Source organism: Populus nigra, chromosome 4, assembly GCF_951802175.1.
Source record: "Populus nigra chromosome 4, ddPopNigr1.1, whole genome shotgun sequence".
In the NCBI taxonomy this organism is placed as follows: domain Eukaryota; kingdom Viridiplantae; phylum Streptophyta; class Magnoliopsida; order Malpighiales; family Salicaceae; genus Populus; species Populus nigra.
The window spans coordinates 5248892-5271306 of NC_084855.1; the positions used below are offsets into that span (position 1 = coordinate 5248892).

General features: G+C 33.5%; 2 protein-coding genes and 1 pseudogene across 4 annotated transcripts; all 3 read right to left on the reverse strand.

The window, feature by feature from the left end:
- Window positions 1-3841: 3841 nt before the first annotated feature.
- Window positions 3842-10927, reverse strand: LOC133691965 (2-oxoisovalerate dehydrogenase subunit alpha 1, mitochondrial-like). Its single transcript, XM_062112599.1, has 9 exons — window positions 10355-10927; window positions 6108-6245; window positions 5800-5982; window positions 5539-5696; window positions 5321-5420; window positions 5119-5230; window positions 4591-4730; window positions 4280-4465; window positions 3842-4181 (listed from the first exon to the last, which is right to left on the reverse strand). Exons 1-9 carry the CDS (start codon window positions 10667-10669, stop codon window positions 4014-4016), a joined length of 1500 nt encoding a protein of 499 aa, XP_061968583.1. The 5' UTR covers window positions 10670-10927; the 3' UTR covers window positions 3842-4013.
- Window positions 10928-15149: 4222 nt separating this feature from the next.
- Window positions 15150-18132, reverse strand: LOC133690458 (pentatricopeptide repeat-containing protein At1g43980, mitochondrial-like; annotated as a pseudogene).
- Window positions 18133-18472: 340 nt separating this feature from the next.
- On the reverse strand, window positions 18473-22156 carry LOC133691617 (putative pentatricopeptide repeat-containing protein At1g77010, mitochondrial). Of its 3 annotated transcripts, none has more exons than XM_062112198.1 (2): window positions 19780-22156; window positions 18473-19592 (listed from the first exon to the last, which is right to left on the reverse strand). In XM_062112198.1, exon 1 carries the CDS (start codon window positions 21902-21904, stop codon window positions 19859-19861), a length of 2046 nt encoding a protein of 681 aa, XP_061968182.1. In that variant the 5' UTR covers window positions 21905-22156; the 3' UTR covers window positions 18473-19592; window positions 19780-19858. The 3 variants fall into 3 exon arrangements, with proteins under 3 accessions (XP_061968182.1, XP_061968181.1, XP_061968180.1); XM_062112197.1 differs by having other exon boundaries at window positions 18473-19612; XM_062112196.1 differs by having other exon boundaries at window positions 18473-19686.
- Between the last annotated feature and the right edge of the window lie 259 nt (window positions 22157-22415).

Below are 22415 nucleotides of genomic sequence, written 5' to 3' on the forward strand. Positions count from 1 at the left end.
TATCCTTTCATTCATCTCTTCACCTTTAAATTTTCTGGTATATTCCCCAAAAAAACTCTATTTTTTTTGGGATCTTTGAAAATAAGGGAAAAAAATAATATTATTGCATATAAATTGGACCTCATGACTAAAACAGCTTGCTCGATTTTTCTAATTAATGCATTCAGGTAATTAATTTGTGAATGGACGCTCCTACCACAAGTGGTGCGCCCGCTTGAAGCAAGAGATGACGACGTCCAGCCTTTGGGGAGCGATTTGCACGTCACTATGCAAAGCGATAAAGCATGATGATGGTTCACTTATTTTCACTATCTATGATTCAGTATCTCCTGTATGGGTGTTTTGGTATACAGATTGATGCAAACAAAACCTAATACGAAGACAATAGCACATAAAATACATTAATTTTAATAAATAAAAAATATTGTAGATGTAAATTCATATTTTTATTCTTTGAAATTTAAGTATATAATAGTTGTTCTCTTCAAGACATTTATAAGACCTTTAAATAAGTTAGTAAAATCTAGCTCTACTATAAAATAACCTAAAGTTTGAAAACATTAAGGAGATTAAAATAGAATTTAAAATAAAAATAATAAATCTAAAATATCCTAGAAAAACAACAAAATTAATCTAAACAACAACTTTTAAATCTAATTTCAAAAAGTAGCTCTTTTTAAAACAGCTGCATATAAAATTACTTGAAAAAAATTTGAACCCAATTCAACAATTAAATCTCTTATTATCTCAATTTTAAAATGTTAATCTAGCCTAATTAGGTTTCTTCTTGAATCTATATCTTATTTGTTCATAAAAACATCTAATAAACAATTTAACATAATTTATTTGGATCATATCACTATTTATTTAATAGTGTAATATGCTTGCTCAAATATTCAAAACTTTCGGTTTCCAGTCTGCATCACAAATAAATGTCAACATTAAGATTGATATGGTTCATATAGTATGCAATATTCGTGTACCCTATCCAAGGGAACTAGTGAAACTGAAAATATGCTCGCCATTCAGATATGTTAACTTGAGAGATACCATTTATCATGGAGTAAACATATTATTTGCCGAGAGTATTTGTTAATTACAGCTATTCATAATTGATTTGTCTGCTAAAATGATAATTTGCATAACTCGAGCATTCGCTAGTTTCTCATCTTGATGTTGCGCACAACCTGCTCTATCCCCATACAATAATCATTCCATTTTTCCAGCGCATTTAGAAGTCCACCAACCTTTATGAGGATGCGGAGAATATCATGGCAGAAGTACTCACTTTGGTATATATGGATAAGAGTCTGTCAAAGAACCATTTCAACCTAAAAGTTTAAGCTGTTAGGTGAGGTCCCAGGATATAATTTATATTATTTTTTAACACGTCTCCTCAAGTAAAAGCCCTTTGGGCTTGAAACTTGCACATGCTCACTTTTACCTTGTACTTAATTTTTATCAAATAAATAGGGATGGTGAGATTCGAACTCATGACCACTTGGTCATCAAGGCTCTGATAGGGTCGAACAACTACGAAAATATCAAGATTCCAGCCAGGCAATGCAATCCCAATAGTTGCTCAAAGCATATCTGTTATGTCTCCTGACTGCGAACCTTAACAAGTTACCAAGCTAGGCGCCAGCTCAATGCATGGTAGCAGTCAAGATAAACCTACTATAAGGTAGACTATACAACAGTACCTACCACAATGTTGGTGTATATGGACTGTCGATTGTTGAGGGAATCCCTGGTTTTTTTTTAATTCGTTTTGGAAGGATCCATCCCAGGAACCATTTAAAGTGTCTTCTCCCGCATTGATATTTGATATCTGTCTCTCTTTCAAAGTTCATTACAAATTGATATTGGATGTGATTGTTACGCTATACTCACCAAGAAAGAAAGATCTTCTCAAATAAGGGTATTAATTACAATCAGATTATCAAGCTTTTTCCGTGTAGTCAACGCTGATTTATGTCTCCGGGCTTTATATGCTCATCACATTTTCTTGTTTGCATAATATCACCTTTGAAATTGCTAGAAACACGCTAGTGGACGAAGAACCAAAAAGCACCCGAGAAGTGGGGAGCAAGAAAAAAAGATGGACATAGAGTTGACAAATGATTATACAAGGCACCTGCTTTTAGAAAGTAGAACAAAATTTTCATTGGAATTCCATTAGCCGTTGAATTATATTCTTTCTTTCCAGAGCAATTGTCCACTTTCACCTTGAATTTAGCCTGAATCTATGATAATTATTGAAGTACATCTAGATCGAGGTCTGCTTTTGTTAGAATTTAGCATCAGCTAGAATTTAGCTTCATAGAAATCTAGATCGAGGTCTGTTTTTTTTTTCTCAGAGTAAAAACTTACGTGAGTTTTGTTCAAGTTTTTGTTCAATAATTGGTATCCTAGGTTGATTAAAAGACCAAGGAAGTAAAAAAAACAAGAGCAGTAGCAGCAGCTTGTAGTAGAACCCCACGCATTATCATCCTCCTTTGCAGCAACAAAAACTCATAGCATCAGTAAAACAAACGCAACAACAATTTGTTTTTTGGAAAAAGAAAACAAAAGCAACGACGCCCTTTTTCAACACCAGCATAGCAGATACCACCCTTTCCAGGACAAGTAGTTTTTGATCAATTCCAGGACGAGGCAGTAGCAGACCTCCCAGATTGTTCCAGTAGCAGCATCCTTCTATGCAAGAGCAGCCTCACTACAAAGCAGAAGTGCCAGCAGCAGCAGCTTAAAAAAGTGACAACACTTGTCAATCACAGGTTCAACAACAGTACTATTTTAAATTGATTTTATAGAAGCAGACATGAGAGATCTTCACATTGTTGGAGGGATCAAGAAACTTAACAATTAAAATTACAGTATATGGTTAACAATATGTATGATGTCTTACATGCAAGGCACGGGGGAGGTAGTCAATGGTAGTGAAGACACATAACCAGCCGAAATGGAATCTTGCGCAAGTGAAAGATTAAAGTTGGCAAAGCAATGTTTGTCTTGAAGACCATAATTGAAGAAGATATGCTAGAGCATATTCAGGATGCTACAACGCCAAGAGAAGTATGGGACACCCTTGCTAGTTAATTTTTCCTCAAATTCCTCACTATTTTAATAAAGTGAAATCAACATGATATGAGATTTTTAAATTAAAACCTGAAGTAACTATTGGTGAAAATAAAGTATTTCTCAATTTGCTATCCTGAAGTAAAAGATTTCTCAATTAGCCCTTTTGTTAGGAGACCATGGCATTCACATCCTTAATGGTAGGACCATGTGACTATTAATGCTTCCTAACCCCGCCAAAAATAGGTTAAGATCTTAATTCCCTCCAAAAACACGAAAAGTTTCCTTCAAAACTTAAAATTCCCTTAAAAGTCTAAGGAAGTTGCTTTAAAAATCAAAATCTGACTCAAATTCACCTTTCTTTCAAGTTTAGATATTGATGCTAAAAACATCTTCAGGTGCATGCTAAATTAGAAAGTCAAATAATACTTCAGATGTTTCAATGATATCATATATAGATGTTTTTCATATAAATACTAATTGAGAGATTTTGGGAGGTTCAGAACGATAATTTGGTTTTTTTAAAAAATTCATTAATTAATTTTAGTTTGACAAAACGTTCAGGATTTGCCTAAATTTTTACTACCATTTTAATTATTATTATTATTATTATTATTATTATTATTATTATTATTTTAATTTCATTGCGAGGTCATTGGAGGACTTCCGTGTACAACTTCGAGTTAAGCAACCCATCAGACTACGTACGTTTCTTGTAATGTGCTCAGATTCTTCTTATTTCTGTCTTGTGAAAAAACACGAGTTAAAATAGAGAAATTATTTGCATTATTATACGAGCATAACAGTTGGAATCTTTACAGATGCGGTATTCGGATCCCTTTATTGCTTACATGTTGCTTCTCACGGGCTTAAAGCTTCTTTGCTGTCAGTGTTGACGAAACTATCTCTTATCTTCTCAGCATATCTCCGATATTCTATAATGGAACATCAGAGGGATAGTCCTGAGGATGTCTAATGATGGTTTCTCTGAGTTGTTTCTCTTGCTCTCGAAGATTTGGTGGTGTAATATCATAGACATCAGAGAACAACTCCTTGAGTGGAGGTTTTTCTTTTTTCTCTGCCACTTGAATCACTTGCAGAAGCTGCGAGAAGAAATAAACAAAACTTGATATAAACTTTGGCCAAGTAAAACATGTTGAACAATGAAGAAGCTTATACGGGAAGTTCTGTCAACTTTTACCTGCTTCTTCATGCTGCTTCTGAGCTCTGATTCTTCCTCCTCGCTCCACCAGCCATTTCTTTCGACCCATTTTCTGAATCTATTTACAGGATTCCGTACCATTTTCCAGTATTCAATTTCATCAACTGACCGATACTTTGTGGAGTCATCAGATGTGGAGTGGTGGCCTACTCTATATGAAAGAGCCTGAAGATTTGTTGCTTGTTAATTTACAAGGGTGATATTAAAGGTATTCTGGCTGCTATGAAGTTTAGAAAGGATCAATGCCTCAGATGCTGGCAAGAAAATCCTACGAGGAAGTTCAATCTCACCTCAACTAATACAGGCCTTTGCTCACTTATGGCCATTTCGCGAGCTGTGTGAATTGCACTGTAAACAGCAAGAGCATCATTTCCATCTACTCGTATGCTTCGGATTCCATAAGCTTGACCCCTGACAACAATGCCATCGCCTGCGGAACATATTCTATATAAAAAAGCATGAAAATCATTTACCAGATATATAGCATATCTACTGCTTACAATACAATATCAGAAGATGCTCCAACTTTCCCTTTCAGAACAATTGGAAGACATGACCATGACTATACACCTATTTCCAGTTGACATTAGAGGTAAACTACTTAAACAAAGAAGACTCTTTTACCCAAACTCAAGATTACAAATACCATAAAACATTGAATGGTTAGTGTACTCGGGTCCAAATAATGTGATTAGTTAGGTGCACGTGGACGAGGACTGAGTCTCTAGCAGTTACTAGCTAGTAAGTTGCAACATACGGTGACCTTGTACTTGAGAATAAAAATGAAAGCGTAAGAAGATAAGTGATCAGAATAGCACTTCGAAATTGCTCTGATATATTAGTACTAATGGCCCAGCCATTGTTGCGACAGATAAAGACCACAGGAGCTTCTGTCACTGCTGCAAAGTTTAAAGCAGCATGAAAATCTCCCTGAAAAATTAGTTAAATATTAGATAACAAAAACAAAAACAAATCCGAGAGGAAGAAGGAAAAACGCTTGAGAGATTTTTGTACTGTTACCTCACTGGTACCACCATCTCCAGTATATGTGACAACACAAGCATCCTTTTTGTCCATCTTAAGAGAATAAGCAACGCCTACTGCTTGAGAAAGTTGAGTTCTGACAAGCAGCATAAATAATTATCAAGAACATTTGATGACATTACAAACGTAACATTGATTAACAATAAGAAATACACGGAAGATTTCAGAAATATCTACTGGGATGGATATATTACGCTATAGGTGATGAAATAGTGACAAAATTGTGCTTCTTAGACCCATAATGCATGGGCATCTGCCTCCCTTTCCCACAATCATCCTTGTTTCCAAAGCATTGGCTGGCAAATTCTTCAATTGTGAAACCACGCCATAATAGAATCCCGGGCTCTCGGTACTGAAATTGCATCAGATGGATCAAACTCTTGCTTTAATACGAGTGACATGATAATTTGGCCAGGAACTGCAAATTTTAAGCATCCAATGTGCAAATGCTATACCTGAGGCAAGATGATATCATCTGCACTTAGTGCAGCTGCTGATGCAATGTTTATTGCTTCTTCACCAGTTGAGGTCATGTAGAAGGAAATTCTTCCTTGGCGCTGAGCCTCGTAGAACATGGTATCCATCATTTGAAGGGACACCATGTTCGTATACATCTTCACTGCAATTTCCTCGCACAACTGACAAAATTTTCATACACAAGCAACTACATTAAACAACTCGTTATGCTGTTACGACCAAGATGATGTAGTTTTTGGCCAGATTCAACGGCTGTGAATTGCTTTCATTAGATGGAAAGAGATACCTGTTCATAATCGCTGCCCACGATTATTTCTCCATTGTCATCAAGAACACGGTAACAGGGTATTCTCTTCCCAGCGGACTCTGGTAAGAATCTCATTTCAGATATGCAAGCGACCTTCCCTCCAGGAAAATCCAGGCCCTAAAACAGTAAGATATCTATTCAATTTTGTAATAATTGAAACACGAGTTCAGTTTTCAAAATCCATAGTGGTTCTACATGGACTAAAAGAAGAGTTTTGCAAGTTTGTTTTGGTTTATATATAGTGTAAGGAGTTTACTAGCAGTAATTCCTCAGTACAATTTTGATTAATGGATCGAAGCTATTACGACTTGGAAGGGTCAAAGCTATTACGACTTAAAAGCGTTACTATAAGATTTAAAAGTTTTATTGATGGAAGTTTTTTATTGGTGTAAGACACATATTTCATCAGTAATTATATTATCGACAGAATCATAAATAGAAATGATCTATCGGTGAATTATTCGTCGATAATGTTTTTTCTGTCGGTAAATCCGTTGGTATATTATTACTGACGGAATAGACGCGTTGGTAATAATATTTTTTTATTACCAGGAATTACCGAGGGATATACCGACGGAATTTCTGTTGGTAATTATATAAAAATATTTTTAAAAAATTATTTTATAAAATTATAAAATAATGAAATTAACATAAATCAACACTCTATAATATATACTCAAAATACTTGAAAAAAAAAGAGAAAATCAACTCAAACAAATTTGCAACAAATAAATAAAATGAAAAAATAAATTCAACTAAAAAAATTCATATGAAAAAAATGAAGTTGCAATTGCTAAAAATTTAAAAATCCCTATAAATAAATCAACTAAAAATTGATCTTATATGAAAAAAAAAATTCTCACAACAACATTTATACAATTATTAAGAACAAAAAAAATTAAAAATAAAATAAAAAACAAATATTGTGGGAAAAAAATCATGAAAAAAGAAGAAAAAAGAAAAATCTTACCTTAATGTAGTTGCAAGTGAAGCTAAGGAGAGAAAAAAAATCATAAAGCATATTAATTAAAAAAAACTAAGAAGATAAAAGAAGAAAGAAGAAGAAGACATATCCCGAGCATGGAGGGAAAGAGAAGGAGATGAGGAGAGAAAAGAAGAGAAAGAAATAGATATTGATGTGTTTTACATATAGTGAAGAAGAAGAAAAAGAAATGAGTTTATCTCTTATGAAATAAAGGGATCCAGACTTTTTATTAGGGTGCGTTAGAGATGGATTTACCGACGGATAATTAAATATTAATATTATTTAATTATTTCATCAGTAATTCCATTGGTAATATTTAATTTAAATTTTTTTCGTAAAAAGTTTTCAGAAACCGCCAACAATTGCCGATGATTTTTCAATCCGTCGGTGATTCCGTCTGTAATATTTAAATGAAAATTTTAAATTAATTGAATTTTTTCAGAAAATCCAAAATAACACCGACGACTTTTCAATCCGTCGGTGATTTTGTCCGTAAAGAACAACAATTAACAGTGCAATTGAAAAGTGAACAGTTCTGGAGCTCTCTGAAAAATACCGACCGAAAATTTCGTCAGTGATTCTCTTTGTAATTGACATGATGAACAGTGTTCACAGTTTTACCAATGAATTTATTGACGGATTTTACCGATAGCATAAATTCCGTCGGTAATTTCATTGATAAATCATAATTTTTTTTCCCACTATAATTATCTCGCTATATACTGATGGAATATTTTCGTCGATAAAATTTCTCAAAAATTTACCGACAAAAATATTCTCTTAATATTTTCATTTATATTTATTAATTTTTTGATAATGAGTCAACACGATGAAAATAAACTTCTATTAGGGACCCTTCCCACAAGCCCCAGGCCTAATTTTGCTGGAACTCAATTCCCATTTTGAGCTCAACCTCAATCTCCAATTTCAACAATCAGCACCACTATTTTTTATTCTCTTTTGGTTTTTCTTCTACTTGTCCAAGCAAATAGGATTACCAATGCACCGAGGGTCTTAGCTTGGTGGTGGGAGGGGCTTGTCTCCTTCTATTGCTTTTGGGATTGAGCCCTCGTGTGAACGTTTATTATCCCCATTGTGCCTTACATGTCTACTGGGTTTGCAGGGTGTTCAGTGGACCGTGAGATTAGTCGTGGTGCGTGCAAGTTGGCCTGGACACCCACGTAAATAAAAAAAAAATAGGACTACCAATTACAAAAAATGGCTTTATTTATTGACAACAATATGTGGATGTTACCTTAGAAATGAGCTCAGCCAGGGAATAATCTCTTAAGAGCTCAAGGCCCGATCAGTTAATGTCAAAGGAGGCGGAAATCAACACAGGGGTGCCATCTAGGCTCGGATCAAGTGATGGACTGATGGAAAACGATACGAGAGTCGAACTGAACTATGCCGTAGTTTCTCTACAAGGTACCAAGATTTTTTTTGAAAGAGAAGCACTTTGGGGACCCATGACAGCTTAGAATCTATCTCAGTCCGAGTTATAGAAAGTGCTAGTTTTCTAATACATGTAAAAAATTAAGAAGGGGTATATCTTCTTTTTGGCAACATAAGGACTCTTCCGGTCTTCCTTATCTCACCTTGTTTGGTGAAAATAGAATTGCAGACGTTATGCCAACTGGATGTGTAAGGCCGATCAGCTATCTTAAATACTACAACAACTAGACAGATGGGCGGTTGCTACCTTGTAGGTGATCAGGCAGAGAACTAGGTTTTTATAATTTAATATAGCACTAGTTCTATGTAGGAATAATCTCTTATTAGAAGACCTTAACATGTGATTCTCTTCAATTGAAATGAAGACGACTACGACGACAGAAAATCATGTCTTGGCCAGTGCTCATTACATCGAAAAAATGCAACATCATCACCTTATATGTATATGAGCACTGGGTATTCTGCAAAATACGGCACAACACTATTCTGACAGTGAATTTGATAGCCGAAATATAGGGATTATTGGAACTCAGATAGTAGAAGAGCTCAAGGTTATATCTTGATGATGATAATTGGACAAGCTTGAAGGATAAGGATTAGGTAAAAACCGGAACGGACGATTGTCCAAAAAGGAAAGGAATGGTACCGCTGCCTTCTCCTCTAATAAAGAGGATAGGTAATACCTTCCTACTCGAGACAGATATTTTGGAGTAAAAATTATTAGGAAAGGTAATACCTTCAATGACCCCTTTTTATGAAGCTATGGCTTGGACTGCCAATACCGCAGTAGCTAGGTCGTCATCCCCATCATTTAATTTACTTATTAGTGGGTTTTTTTTTCCCATGAATGAGAAATTCCCATTTATCAAAAATACGAAATCCGTGTCCATATATATCCTTATTCTGCTTTATTAGGAAAATGTTATTTTATCATTTCTCTTATCCTAAAGAAGGATGATGAATAGATTTGTTTTCTAATCAGAAGAGGGTAGATCGTTTTCGTCTTAATTCTTTGATAATCGGAGATTAGGTACTTTTCTTTCTTCCCTTTTCTTTTCCTTCCAGAAAAACAGAAAGGTAGAAGGAAGTAGCCACCTACTAAGCAGCTGATATCGAAAATGTGACAAAACACATTGTGCTTGATTGTTGTTCATCTTATAAAAAATAATAACAGAAACCTTTCTTTTCTTTTCAAAACTACCGTAAAATGTATTTGCGCATGATTACTTAAGAAAAAAGACGTCGATCTCATATAAAAAAAGGGTAACACCTTGGCAGTATACACTTGCCAGAGATCGGTTTAAAATAAAGAAGCACGTGGTGTGTAAAAATTTGAAAAACATGATGAGTGATTCCTCGAAGATCATTGAATTCCATTGATAGAAGCATATGGAGATGTTTTACATGAGAGAGGGTCGTCGAATTCTCTCTACAAGAGAAAAGAAACAAAAATGATATCTTCCCAAATCGTAAGTTATTTTGGTTTTTTAAATAGGTGTGCAAAGAACAAGTAAATGTTTGTAAACTGCTAGAATCTAAGGTTAACACTTCGGTTCATGACAAGGAAAAAACATAATATTTTGGTAAGAGATGCCCTCTGACATTTTTTTTTTGTCATATATAGTCACAAGCAATTGAGCCATCATCTTTTTGTGAATCGGAAGTGTATTATGTACTCAACACTCCATAAGTGGGTAAAATGAACCATTTCATGATCAAAAGACAAGAAAACAAAGCAAAACAAAATATCCACTAGAAAGGCAGAGTTGAATATTAGAATATTTACCTGACTATTATCATGATCATCATCATCAGTAGAGTACAGATGTTCAAGTTGGCTTGCAGCTTTGGTGGATTTGAATCGATGAAGGGAGAAACGGGTGGAAATTGATGAGTTGAAAGGAAACAAACGTGGAGTACTTGAGTACTGATGCTCGTGAAACCCTGGGATAAATATTGACGATAAAGGTCCTGGTTGCATGCAAGAAGAAGAAGAAGAAGAAGAAGAAGTCCAAAGATCTTGGTGAAAAATCCCCGTGAACCCCACCTTTCTCTTTAAGTGATGGGTGATGGTTCTTGATTTTGCGAGCCAAACAGCCATATTGTAACGCAACGGACAGGCCGATGAAATCTGTATGTTCAATTTATTCTCATTTATTTCGGTTTCTTCCACTGGTTAATTAAAATGGTGGTAAGAAGAACAGGGACTGAAGAAGGGAATGCAATGAATAATGATTTGGAGAGATACATATATCATCATGCTGGGGGTGGAGAAGTAGGTGTTTGTGTGCCTCTGTCACTTGAATTTGCCCTGAGATTAATAATCGTCAGACGTCCTCTAGGATGGGAAGATATGAACGTTTATGACTCGCTGCAAGTGACAGATCACCTGGTACAATCCCACGTGAAGTAGTGGTACCCTGCCATTTCTCTCGTTTTTTTTTTTTACCTAATTTATTTTTATATTTTAAAAATATTTTTAAAAAAATTTATTTTTTTTTACTTTAAATTAATATTTTTTTTAGTAATTTCAAATTATTTTTATGCATAGATATTAAAAATAATTTTTAAAAAATAAAAAATATATTATTTTGATACATTTCTAAGTAAAAAGTATTTTAAAAAGCAATTACATTTTTTAAGTTTGAACAGATATCCTAAATTTGATGGTTCGGGCTGGGTTTGGAGTACTCCTTCACTCTTTCTTACCATGTTTTATAGAAAATAAAATAATATATTCTTTATTTATAAACTTTTTTACTATTATTTTATATGCAAAGATTCATCTTTTTCAATCTATTTTTTAAAATTACAATTAAAAATATTTTTAAAAAAATTATCTTTCTTAACTACAACTATAAAATTTTTCACAATATCACTTTAGTCATAGAGATATCAAAAGTTATTAATTTTAAAAGGAAGCTTTCATGAATTTTTTTAGCATATTATGACATTAATATCATACACACTATCAAATATCTTCTAATTACAACCATAATACAGAGACAGCGGTTCAGTTGTGTATGGCTTTGAAGTGTTGATAATGTTTGCGTGGCTATATTTATTTTTAAATAACAGCTGAAAACTCATAATTAAAACCTGATATTACTTCAGAAAATCTTTAATTAATTATATAGGAGAAATAACAATATATTTCCAACTATATATATATATAGGTCATATATATATACTGAGGTTGTTGAGGTTTAAGTTCAGCATTGATGCGGCGGCCTCAACAACCTTAAACCTCAACAACCTCAGTAAATGGATATATATATATATATATATATATATATATATATATATATATATATCAACAATCTCGAGCTACATGTGTGCACAGTGAATCAGAATTTCAGTTGAGGTTGTATTGATGTGATGGAGTCCTTTTTATTTATGCACAGTGAATCAGAATTTCAGTTATTTTAGTGTAATAACATGTTAGTGGTTATTCTAAAATCATTTTATATTTTCACATTTTTCTCGAGCTTCAGAATAAAATATAAATAAGTTTATATTTGCTTTGGATAATAAAAATACTAAAAAAATATTAATTTGAAAAAAATAAAAATATTTTAAATTTTTTCAAAAATATTTTTAAAACATAAAAACAAACTAAATTTGGAGTACTACTTCACTTTTTCTTACCATATTTTATAGAAAATAAAATGATATATTCTTTATTTAGAAAAAAATGTACTATTATTTTATATGCAAAATTCATTTTTTTCAAATCTTTTTTTAAAAAAATTATCTTTCTTGAGTACAACTATAAAAATTTTCACAGATATCAAAAGTTATTAATTTTTAAAGGAAGCTTTTGTGGATATTTTTAGTGTATTATGATATTAATATCATACACACATTATCAAATACTATTAAAAATCATAATTAATACGTGATATTACTTGAGAAAATCTTCAATTAATTACATAGGAGAAATAGCAATATATTTCCAACTATATATATAAAACCATTTATTGAGGTTGTTGAGGTTTAAGTTCAGCATTGATGTGATGGAGTCTTTTCAAGCGTGCACAGTGAATCAAAATTTCATTATTTGAGTGTAATAACAGGCCAGTGGTTATTCCAAAATCATTCTATATTTTTGCATTTTTCTTGAGCTTCAGAACAAAACATAAATAAGCTTATTTTTTATATATAAATAAATATTATTAAAAAAAGAGTTTTAACTTGATTTCTCTGAAAAATATATGTATAATAATAATAATAATAATAATTAAAAAAAGGCAATATTACGAAAGAAATTCTCATATTTTTAGTTTGAAGCTTGAGGAATCCGGTAATAATAATTGACACCGAATGGTAGTCAGATAGTCAGATTCCAAACCGACGCCATGTCAGGGTGAATTCGTCGGCATGTGGTGGGCACCACGTGGCTGAGCGTGAGCCACGCAGCGTTCTCTTCACCCGTTAGTGCTCCTTTTTATCACATCAGTTGTGTTTGGGCCAAAAAGGGTAGTTCTTGTAAATTTTATGATTTTAAGAAAATATAATCGATGCCCCGTTATTTTACCGGTAAGGTTAATTTGGTTCTTTTTGCGCACCCAAGGTGATACGAGCTCAATTGCCATTTAATATTGACACAACCATTTATGAGCAGGAATGGCAATGGTTGGGATTTTTTTATATTTATATTTATATTTTATTAATTAGTAATTCTCATAGTGATAGCGTAATAATAATGATAATAATAGCAATAATAATAAGAATGACAGTGGTAATAATAATAATAACAATTTATTATTAGATGTTAGACTTGCTAAAAATTAAGTTTTATTATTTTTTTTATGTATAATATTTTTTATTTAATATCCTAAACTACTGGTCTAAAAAGTTTACATGGTTTGATATCCTTTTTTATTTTTGATTTTACCGTTCAACATTAATTTTTAAAATTATAAAATAATCATCCAATTTCCTTTAAACATATTGAATAAATCAATTCACGAGTTAACTCTTATATATTTTATTGGAAACTTATGTCCTAAGATAAAAGATCTAAAGATTTATTTTCTTACCCAAGTTTATAGTATTGCAAAAAATTCTCCACGCTCTTGATGATGTTTTTTACGTTTGTAATCATGAGAAAATAAACTAGTTTATTTATTAAATTATGTTTAGATGGATAAATTATTAAGACTAAAAAACTAATTTGATTTGATGATCGACTAAATCAAATTAAATAATCTGTTTAGAGTTTAGTAACATGCAATTTTGGTCTAAAAACTAGGGGGAATGATTTTATGTAATGAGGTGAGTTTCCAATCTCTAATCATACTTTTTTAATCCCTTTTCTAATATATTCTTTCATTAATATTTTTCATCCAAACTAACATCACGTCACGCACACTTGTATCTTGATATAAAAATACCCCTTACTCTTGAGAAGATAAATAACTCATATATTTTTAGTTAAAATATCCATGAGAGGGTAATTCATATAAAAATTAGACTTATAAGTCATATCCAATTAATTCACTTGAAAATTTCCAGTTAATTTAAATGATGTATCACAATTTCAATTATTTTTTTCTATAAAAAAAAACTACCTACAATATCTTTAAAATATGAAACAAATATGTTTTATTAGGATTTAAGATGTATTCTAAATATGTTTATTTGTCATATATTTATTAAACATACAAAAAGAACAAATTAAATATTTGTCTCATATTTTATTTGAAGTTATTAAGAGAAGAATTGTTTGAATTTAAAAATTATAATAATAATATAAGTATAATTAGCATGCATAAATATATTAATTTGAATAGTAAATTATGGCAAAAAGACCTATTTGGGATCTAACTAAAAAGAAGATACAACTATACATCTAAAGATTTATTGGAGACATTATTTAAAATATAAAAACATATGAGCTACTTACTATATTTAGAGTTAAGGATATTTTTTACATCAAAAGATAACATGTGCGATTATTCTGTTAATTTAAATGGAAAATATGAATAAAAGAATATATGATTTTTTATTTAAAAATTAAATAAGCACAATTAAAAAATATAAGAATAGATTAAAAAGTCATAAGGACAAAATAGATCATTTTCCTTAAAAAATAATGATATTTTTTCAATAATTCAAGAAGTTCCCTAACCTTTTAGCCAAAAGGAAAACAAAAGATTTTGAGATACGCTGAAAAACTCAAAAGCTATTTGAAGGGATGCTCTCTTTTTTCGCATTGGAGTTTTGATTCATTAAAAGGCCTTAGCCCAGTTTACAGGCACAGGCCCAACTTGAGTCCACTAGGAAGGGTAATTCGATACAGCCCAACGTGCTGTAGTACAAAGCCTAAACTCTAGCTTTAAGTACACGAGATATGAGAAAGACTTTAATAAAAGAAAATTTTACTGTTAGTTATTTCAAAATAATATATATATAAAAGTAATTGAAAAAAATATTTCCATCTAGAATTTTTCTTTTCTAATTATATCTTTTTATTTTTTTAAGTGGATATATAAAATAACAAATAAGATATTTACTTCATAATCACTATAAAATTACTTTATGCTAAAACTTTAATTTTTAAAAGAAAGAATATACTTTTAAATCATAATATTGCACCTTAGCGTAAATTTGGATCCTGCTGTTTCCGAGAGGTGATGCTGTAACTGGTCTGCCTTGAAAGTAAATGAATGGTTTTTGCTCCAATCCATCTGCATCCAATCACCTTATACATCCTTTCCCTTTTCACGGCTTTCTTAACTCGAACCACAGCCTCCCATTGACCCCTTCGTTTATCCGAGCCAATACCAAATACGGTAGGGATGACTCTGGTTCTGATTCCATCAACCTCTCTGCTACTCTTTCAGAGAGTTTCAGGTCTCCATGAATCGAACAAGAATGAAGTATTGATTCCCAGATTAAGGAACCAGGCTCACAAGGCATTGATTCTGCAACATTCAATGCTTGATCAAGTCTAATCTCGACACAACGAGTCCATAAGGCAAGCATAATGCTCATTGCTTGGTGTAACCCCATACCTTCCTTCCATGGACAAGAATATGGCCATTCCTTCATTGATAGAAACCCCAAAGTTGCAGGCTAACAGAATCTCAGCTAGTGCTATTAATTTGATCTGGTGGCAGACCTCTCCTGAGTAGTTCCTTAAAGGTTTGCAGGACCTCATACACCCTACCATTATGAGTCAAACCCAAGTCCCAAGCTAACAAATCTCTTGGAATCATCTCATTAAAGATTCTCATAGCACAGTCAATGAAACCAAATTTACTGTACTTCTCCACCAGCTAGCTGGTAACAATAGCATCCAACTCCAAACCTGATTTGACTGCCAAGGAATGGACTTGTGTTCCCTGCTCCAACTGAAGAAAGGAAATAGAGTGTAGAACACTGCTTAACGTGAACTCGGCAGGCCTAATATCCTCCCTCAAGGGGAGCACAACAAGTCGGAGACCATCCTCCCTCAAGCCGCAGTACACATAGCTTGAAATCATGGAATTGCATGGTGTAGAATCCCATCGACCCTGCTCTTCAAAAAGTCGAACTGAATCCTCCAATCTGTTGCATTTGGAAAACAGGTCAATAGCGGCATTTGATATAATGCTATTACAAAGAAATCACACTTCGACACAGAGCAAAAATCCCCTCACCCTTCTCCGAATTTCGCAAATTTGAACAGGAAGTAATCACTACAGAAACTGAGAAAACATTAGGTGAATGCCCCCAAGGATCTCATCAAACAAAACTTACCCAATGCCAACTCTATGGATATCCCGATTTACAGCATACTGAAATCAATGAATTCCAAGAGATAACATCGAGCTCTTCCATTGTCGAGAACACACTCATGCGTGAGCTTTTTCAGAAAAATATTTTTTTCCTCAAAATATTTTATTTTATTTATTCTTTATTATGATGCTTTTCTAGTTTTCTTTTTGTATTTGAAGGGAAAACTTATATGTATAATGTTTCGAATATTTTGACTTCTAACAAACCTCTTATTCTTCTTTTCATCTACGTCAATTAGGATCATAGCCTAATAATTCTTGTTGGTTATTTTGCTTTGTTGTATGTTGCAAAACAATCATAACTAGAAAATATTACATAATAGGACGTGCTTATATAGAAAGGTATGAGAAGGTTTCCTCTTAATAAAAAATCTTTCAAAAACTAGTGTGTATGAGGTGGTCAGCATAAAGATATTAGAGACCTATAATGGATCCACATATAAAAAAATATTTTTGATGTAGAGAAGTTTTAATAGAAAACTGAAATTGAGGATGAATTTATTTTAACCTAGTGAGATTGATGCAAGAGCTCTTAAAAAAAGCATATGTTTTTTTTTTTAGTATAATCTCTTTTTTTTACCTTTATAAAGAAAAATCTAAAAAAATAAAATTAATTATTTAAAGAATCTTGCTGTTAATAAACCCATATCATTCATTTACTCAAAATGCGTTTGGGAACGTGGTGCAAACCGCGTTCCTAAAAAAAATAATTTTTTTTATTAAAATTTAATATGTTTTAAATCGTTTTGATGTGCTGATGTTAAAAATAATTTTTAAAAAATAAAAAAAATATTATTAGCATATATTTTAACACAAAAAATTATTTAAAAACAACTACAACCATACTAACAAATAATCTCTCACCCTGCCTTTGAGAGACCCTAGAGCGTAATCTAAAAAGCCAAGCTTCCTATACACGTCAATTAAAGAATCCCCAGGCACCACACTCGAAGCACCCAAACCCCGTATAATGCTACCATCAGTTTACTTTCCATGCAGAACACCAAACATCACGGACATTAGAATTGAGTAAGTGAACCCACTTGGTCTCACACCCAAATTTTGCATTTCCCGAAAAGTTTCCAATGCATGATCAAAATACCCACATGAAGCATGGCCTGGAATCATCGAATTCCAACCAACAACATCTCGTTCAGGCATTTCATCAAACACCGAACATGCCAGACCCAAATGAGCAAGCTTCAACAACCACCTCAAGCAAATATTCCAAGATACAATATTCTTGCTACTTATATCATCAGGCAATTTCAAAGCATCATTAACATTGCCAAAGTGCGAGAGTATAAATCAAGGCACCGATTACCCAGAATTATCAAACCCAACTTTTAATAAATGGGCATGGGTAATTCTTGCAAAGCTCAATGAGTTTAATGAGAAACAGTGGTCCATAAGGTATGAGTAATAAGAAAGTGAGGTTCTTGAAATTCCATGAATTTGCTTTATTAAAGTGCACATACAGGTGCTGCCGTGAAACATCAAGTGTGCACTTTGTTTCTTTCTACTGTTATGTAATCTACTGGAGAAAGTATAAAGATCAACTTATATGGCACTGCTTCTGTCCTACTCCTCCTCCTCGAGAAGTATGGGTATAATGATGAGGCTTTGCGCGATTTAACTGCAAGCAAAGCAAGCATTTTTTTTTTTTTTTGTCTACAGTGTATGGGCTTCGGTTCGGCAAATTAACCAATACATACTCGCCATGTCAATCTCGGAATTGTAGTGCTAAGTATTTGGGAATTTTTAATTTTCTCTGCAAGCTGGTGCGGTATCTCAATTTGTCACCTTATCGGGGGTTCAAGTCCTTTTTTTTTCTATTTAAAAAAAATCTAAAAGAGTCGGCGAGTATTTTTTTTCTTTTCATTTTATTGTATATAATTTTTTTTTCTTTTCATTTTAAATGTAAAAAATAAATTGTTAAAAGATATATATAAAAAATGTTTAGAAACTGAAAAAAAAAATTATATTACATCAATCTTGATTAATTCCAAATTAACATATCAAACTCGTATTTTAGGCTATCACAATAAAATTATGCGTTTAGTAATATATCTTTTTAATTTCTTTTGTTTTTTTCTTGTTTGGTTGAGTGAAATGAAATATAAAGTTAAATTGAAGAGTTATCAAATAATAAGAATTGAAATTAAAGAGTTATCAAATAAAAATAAAAAAGTATGATGAGGAACCAAATAAAAAATGTTTGGTTTGTGCAATCAACGCAGTAGCAAGTGAGGAAGCCTGTAACATTGGGGTAGCACATGGTGGCTTTCTTCAAGCTTTAATCTTTGTTGGTGTCATTGGTATCAGCTTCCGAAAGCTCCCGTTCAGAATGGCGCTTGTCGGTGAGGAATCCATTGTGTGGCTTCTTGAAAGTCACCCTCCCTCAAAGATGAAGAATCTTTTTTTTTGTTCTTTTTTTTTAATGAAAGCTCCATTGATCGAAGAAAAACTAAACGGCAGAGCCCAATGCAGGTTACAAAACCAAAAGAAAAATTCTCCTTGTAGACCAAACATGTCTAAAACTAAGAGTCTCCTACGAGAGTTGCCAATTATTACAGCCTTCAACTGCTTTTGACAATATGTACAATCCACATGATGTCATCCTCAAGAGTTATGAGGAGCATTATGAAACTTACCGGTCCTTGCCTTCCGAACTCCATAAATTGTGGAGCACCAAGCCAGTCTTAAACAAAATTGCTAAAAAGCTCTTTTTCTGCACATCTGCTCTAGCCCATTGAAACTCACTACTCCAGTCTTGAGCATTCTGATTGATGCAGCATAACTGCAGAATAGACTTCCAAATTGTCTAAGAGAAGGCGCAAGCAAAAACGATTGATCTCAGTCTTCAAAAGCGATACCAAAACACAGGAGACAATCTGTGTTCACAGCTCTCCCCATCCTAACTTGCTTACACTAGGTAGGCTGTTTTTTAGGAACTGCAAGCTAAGTTATGAAACTAAATCTCGGTACATGCCGAGACCCTTATATGAGCTTGTGCCAATCAACTCTTCTTCTTTAAGCATGACACGATACCAAGCACTTCTTGATGAGAAAATGCCTTTAGCAGAGGGCTTCCAAGTAACTTTACCTTCCTGTTCAGCTTTAGGGAGAACAATACACAAGTAGCACTCTGCACTTCAACAATTTCAGCAGTCCTTTCACTAGGCCAAATCCATTCACCACTCTGAATAACCTTAGAGACTGTAGCATCAATAGATAAACCTGATTTATGAACAATTCTCCTGTCAATACAAATGAAGAATCTTGATGTGTAGTAATTGTGAAACCATGGCATCTCCAAAACGACATAATTTCCCTAAAATTTATAATATTCAGTGAGTTGTCAAAATGAGTAAAGAAAGAAACCACCAAATCAGTGTGGTTGAATTCAAAGAAAATATCCACAAACCTGAACAGATAGGTTGTTTCACCTCATGAAGATGAAAGTCCTATGATTATGTACCAGTACCACCATCTGAATAATGTATTCAACAATTAGCCCAACTGTAACCAGGGTATTTTTGTACTTGCCTCTCCTGCATTACCTTTCTAACCAGTGCTGAGCTTTCCCAGTCTCCAGAAGTGGCAAATATGCTAGATAGCTGCACATAAGCCCCAGAGTTCTCAGGATCGAGCTCAATGATCTGCTGTGCCACCTTTTCTCCAAGATCCCTTTCTCCATGAGCCATACAACCTCTTAGAACTGATGACCACATGCTAGCATCTGCCTCAAAAGGCATACGTTTTATTAAATTCATTGCTTCTTCCAAGCAACCAGCACGAGCAAAAAGATCAACCATGCAAGAATAGTGCTCAATCCCTGGATCAATATGATAGTCATATTGCATTATATTAAACCATCTCCATCCCTCTTCAACCAATCCACAATGATCACAGGCAGATAGAACCCCTGTAAATGTAATTTCAGTTGGCCTGACACCAGCATGCCTCATTTCATTAAACAATGTTAGCGCTTCCAATCCATGACCATTTGTAGCATACCCCATCAGCATTGAATTCCATGAAATCTCATCAGATTTCATCATTGTGTCAAATAGTTTTCTTCCTATTGCAATAAATCCACACTTGCAATAAAAATCAACTAGGGAAGTAGAGATGACCTCATCAGAATCAAGGCCAACAACAGTTGCTCTAGCAAAAATCTGTTCACCAAGTTCAAGTGAAGAGATACTAGCACAAGCACTGATGACACTAGCAAGGTTAAACCTGTTCATCCTCAAATCTAGTTTATTCATCGTGTAAAAAAGATCCAATGCCTCAACTGGACAACCATTTTGACTGAGACCCACTATCATTGAATTCCAGGATATCAAGCTTTTACTAGGCATTGTATTGAAGATCTGTATAGCATCTTCTATTTTACCAGAATTGCTATACACTGTGATCATGGAGTTGAGCAAAATCGTGTCATAGGTTTTGACCTCACTAAATAATTTACAAGCATCATTCAGGCTTCCACACTTGGAGTATGCATCAATGAAAGCACAAGCAACAACATTGTCACAAATCAATCCAACTTTACAAGCATAAGCATGCATTTGTTTGCCATGTTGAGAATTGCATAAGCTGCTGCAGGCACTCAAAATGGTTGCAAGTGTAGAGAAGTCTACTTTGAGTCCCTTTTTCTGCATGTCATTGAAGAGTAAAAATGCTTCAATTTCCTCATTATTGGTAACATATCCTGAGATCAATGAATTCCATACCACAACACACGAATTACTTTTCCTATAAAATGCTCTTCGAGCATCATTCATTCTACCATGATTCGCATAACCTGTGATCAATGCTGATAAGGAAAAGTCATCTGGCTCCTCCATCCTATTCAAAACACAATGTGCACTATCCAAATCACCACACTTTCCATACAAATTAATTAACGAGCTAGTTAACACCGAATCAAGTTCCATGTTATCAATCAAAATCCGGGCATGTATTTGCTTGCCACATTGAATTTCACCCAAATCAGTGCAGGCCCCAAGAACTGTAGCCAACACAAACGTATCACAACATGATTTATCCAAGGGGTCCAAATTCAATTCCTTGAATAGCCTAACAGCTTCTCTTGGTGACCCATTTCGAGCATAACTGTGGATCATCGAATTCCATACAACCCCATTTCTGTTAGGCATCTCGTTGAATAACCTCCGAGCAATTTCCATTTCACCAGCTTTTGCAAACCCTGAAAAGACCACGTTCCATGAATAATCATTCTTATTTGACATCATATCAAACAACTGAATCGATCTTTCTTTATTCCCGGACTTCATGTAGCCCTCTATCATGGTATTCCATGAAAAACAGTTTCTGTGATGCATTTCGTCGAACAGTTTGTGTGCATCGGTCATGCTGCCACATCTAGTGTACATTTGCAGAAGGCGGTTTGCTAGTGAAAGAGTAGATTGTATGAGACCCTTTTTGAAGAAGAGAATATGGAGCTGCCTTCCTTGGTGTATTGAATGAGGGGTGTTAAGGGATTGGAGAAAGCGAGCCAAATTTTGGAGATCTAGATCCATGGTTATTGATAGAGAATGATTTTTCGGTTTAGGTATATAAAAAAAGTAACCTTATTTTGTTAAGAGTGAAGGAGGACGGGATTTTGTATGGTTTTTTATGTTGCATTTTACAGTTGAAGATGATGCAGAATAAGGTTTTTCAGGCACATGGTAAGATTTATTTGCGGCGGCAAATATGAAGACCTAACATAACTACCCTGAACCGGTAGCCATATGCCGGTTGAGATGATGCAGAATAAGGTTTTTCAGGCACATGGTAAGCTCACAATTCCGGATTTATTTATTTATTTTAAACTAATAACCTGCTTAGAACGTCATTAGTTCTTTCGTCTGCGCTCCACTATAGATCAAATCAAAAGTTTTTTAACATAAAATGAAACATGTAGGTGTAGCTATAATTACTTGTTGAATACTATAATATACTACTAAATTGTAGAAAATACCAAAAGGTGCGACGTTATTATTGTAGATTAACATTGTTTACGTACTCATGAATTATTGTGGATTCACA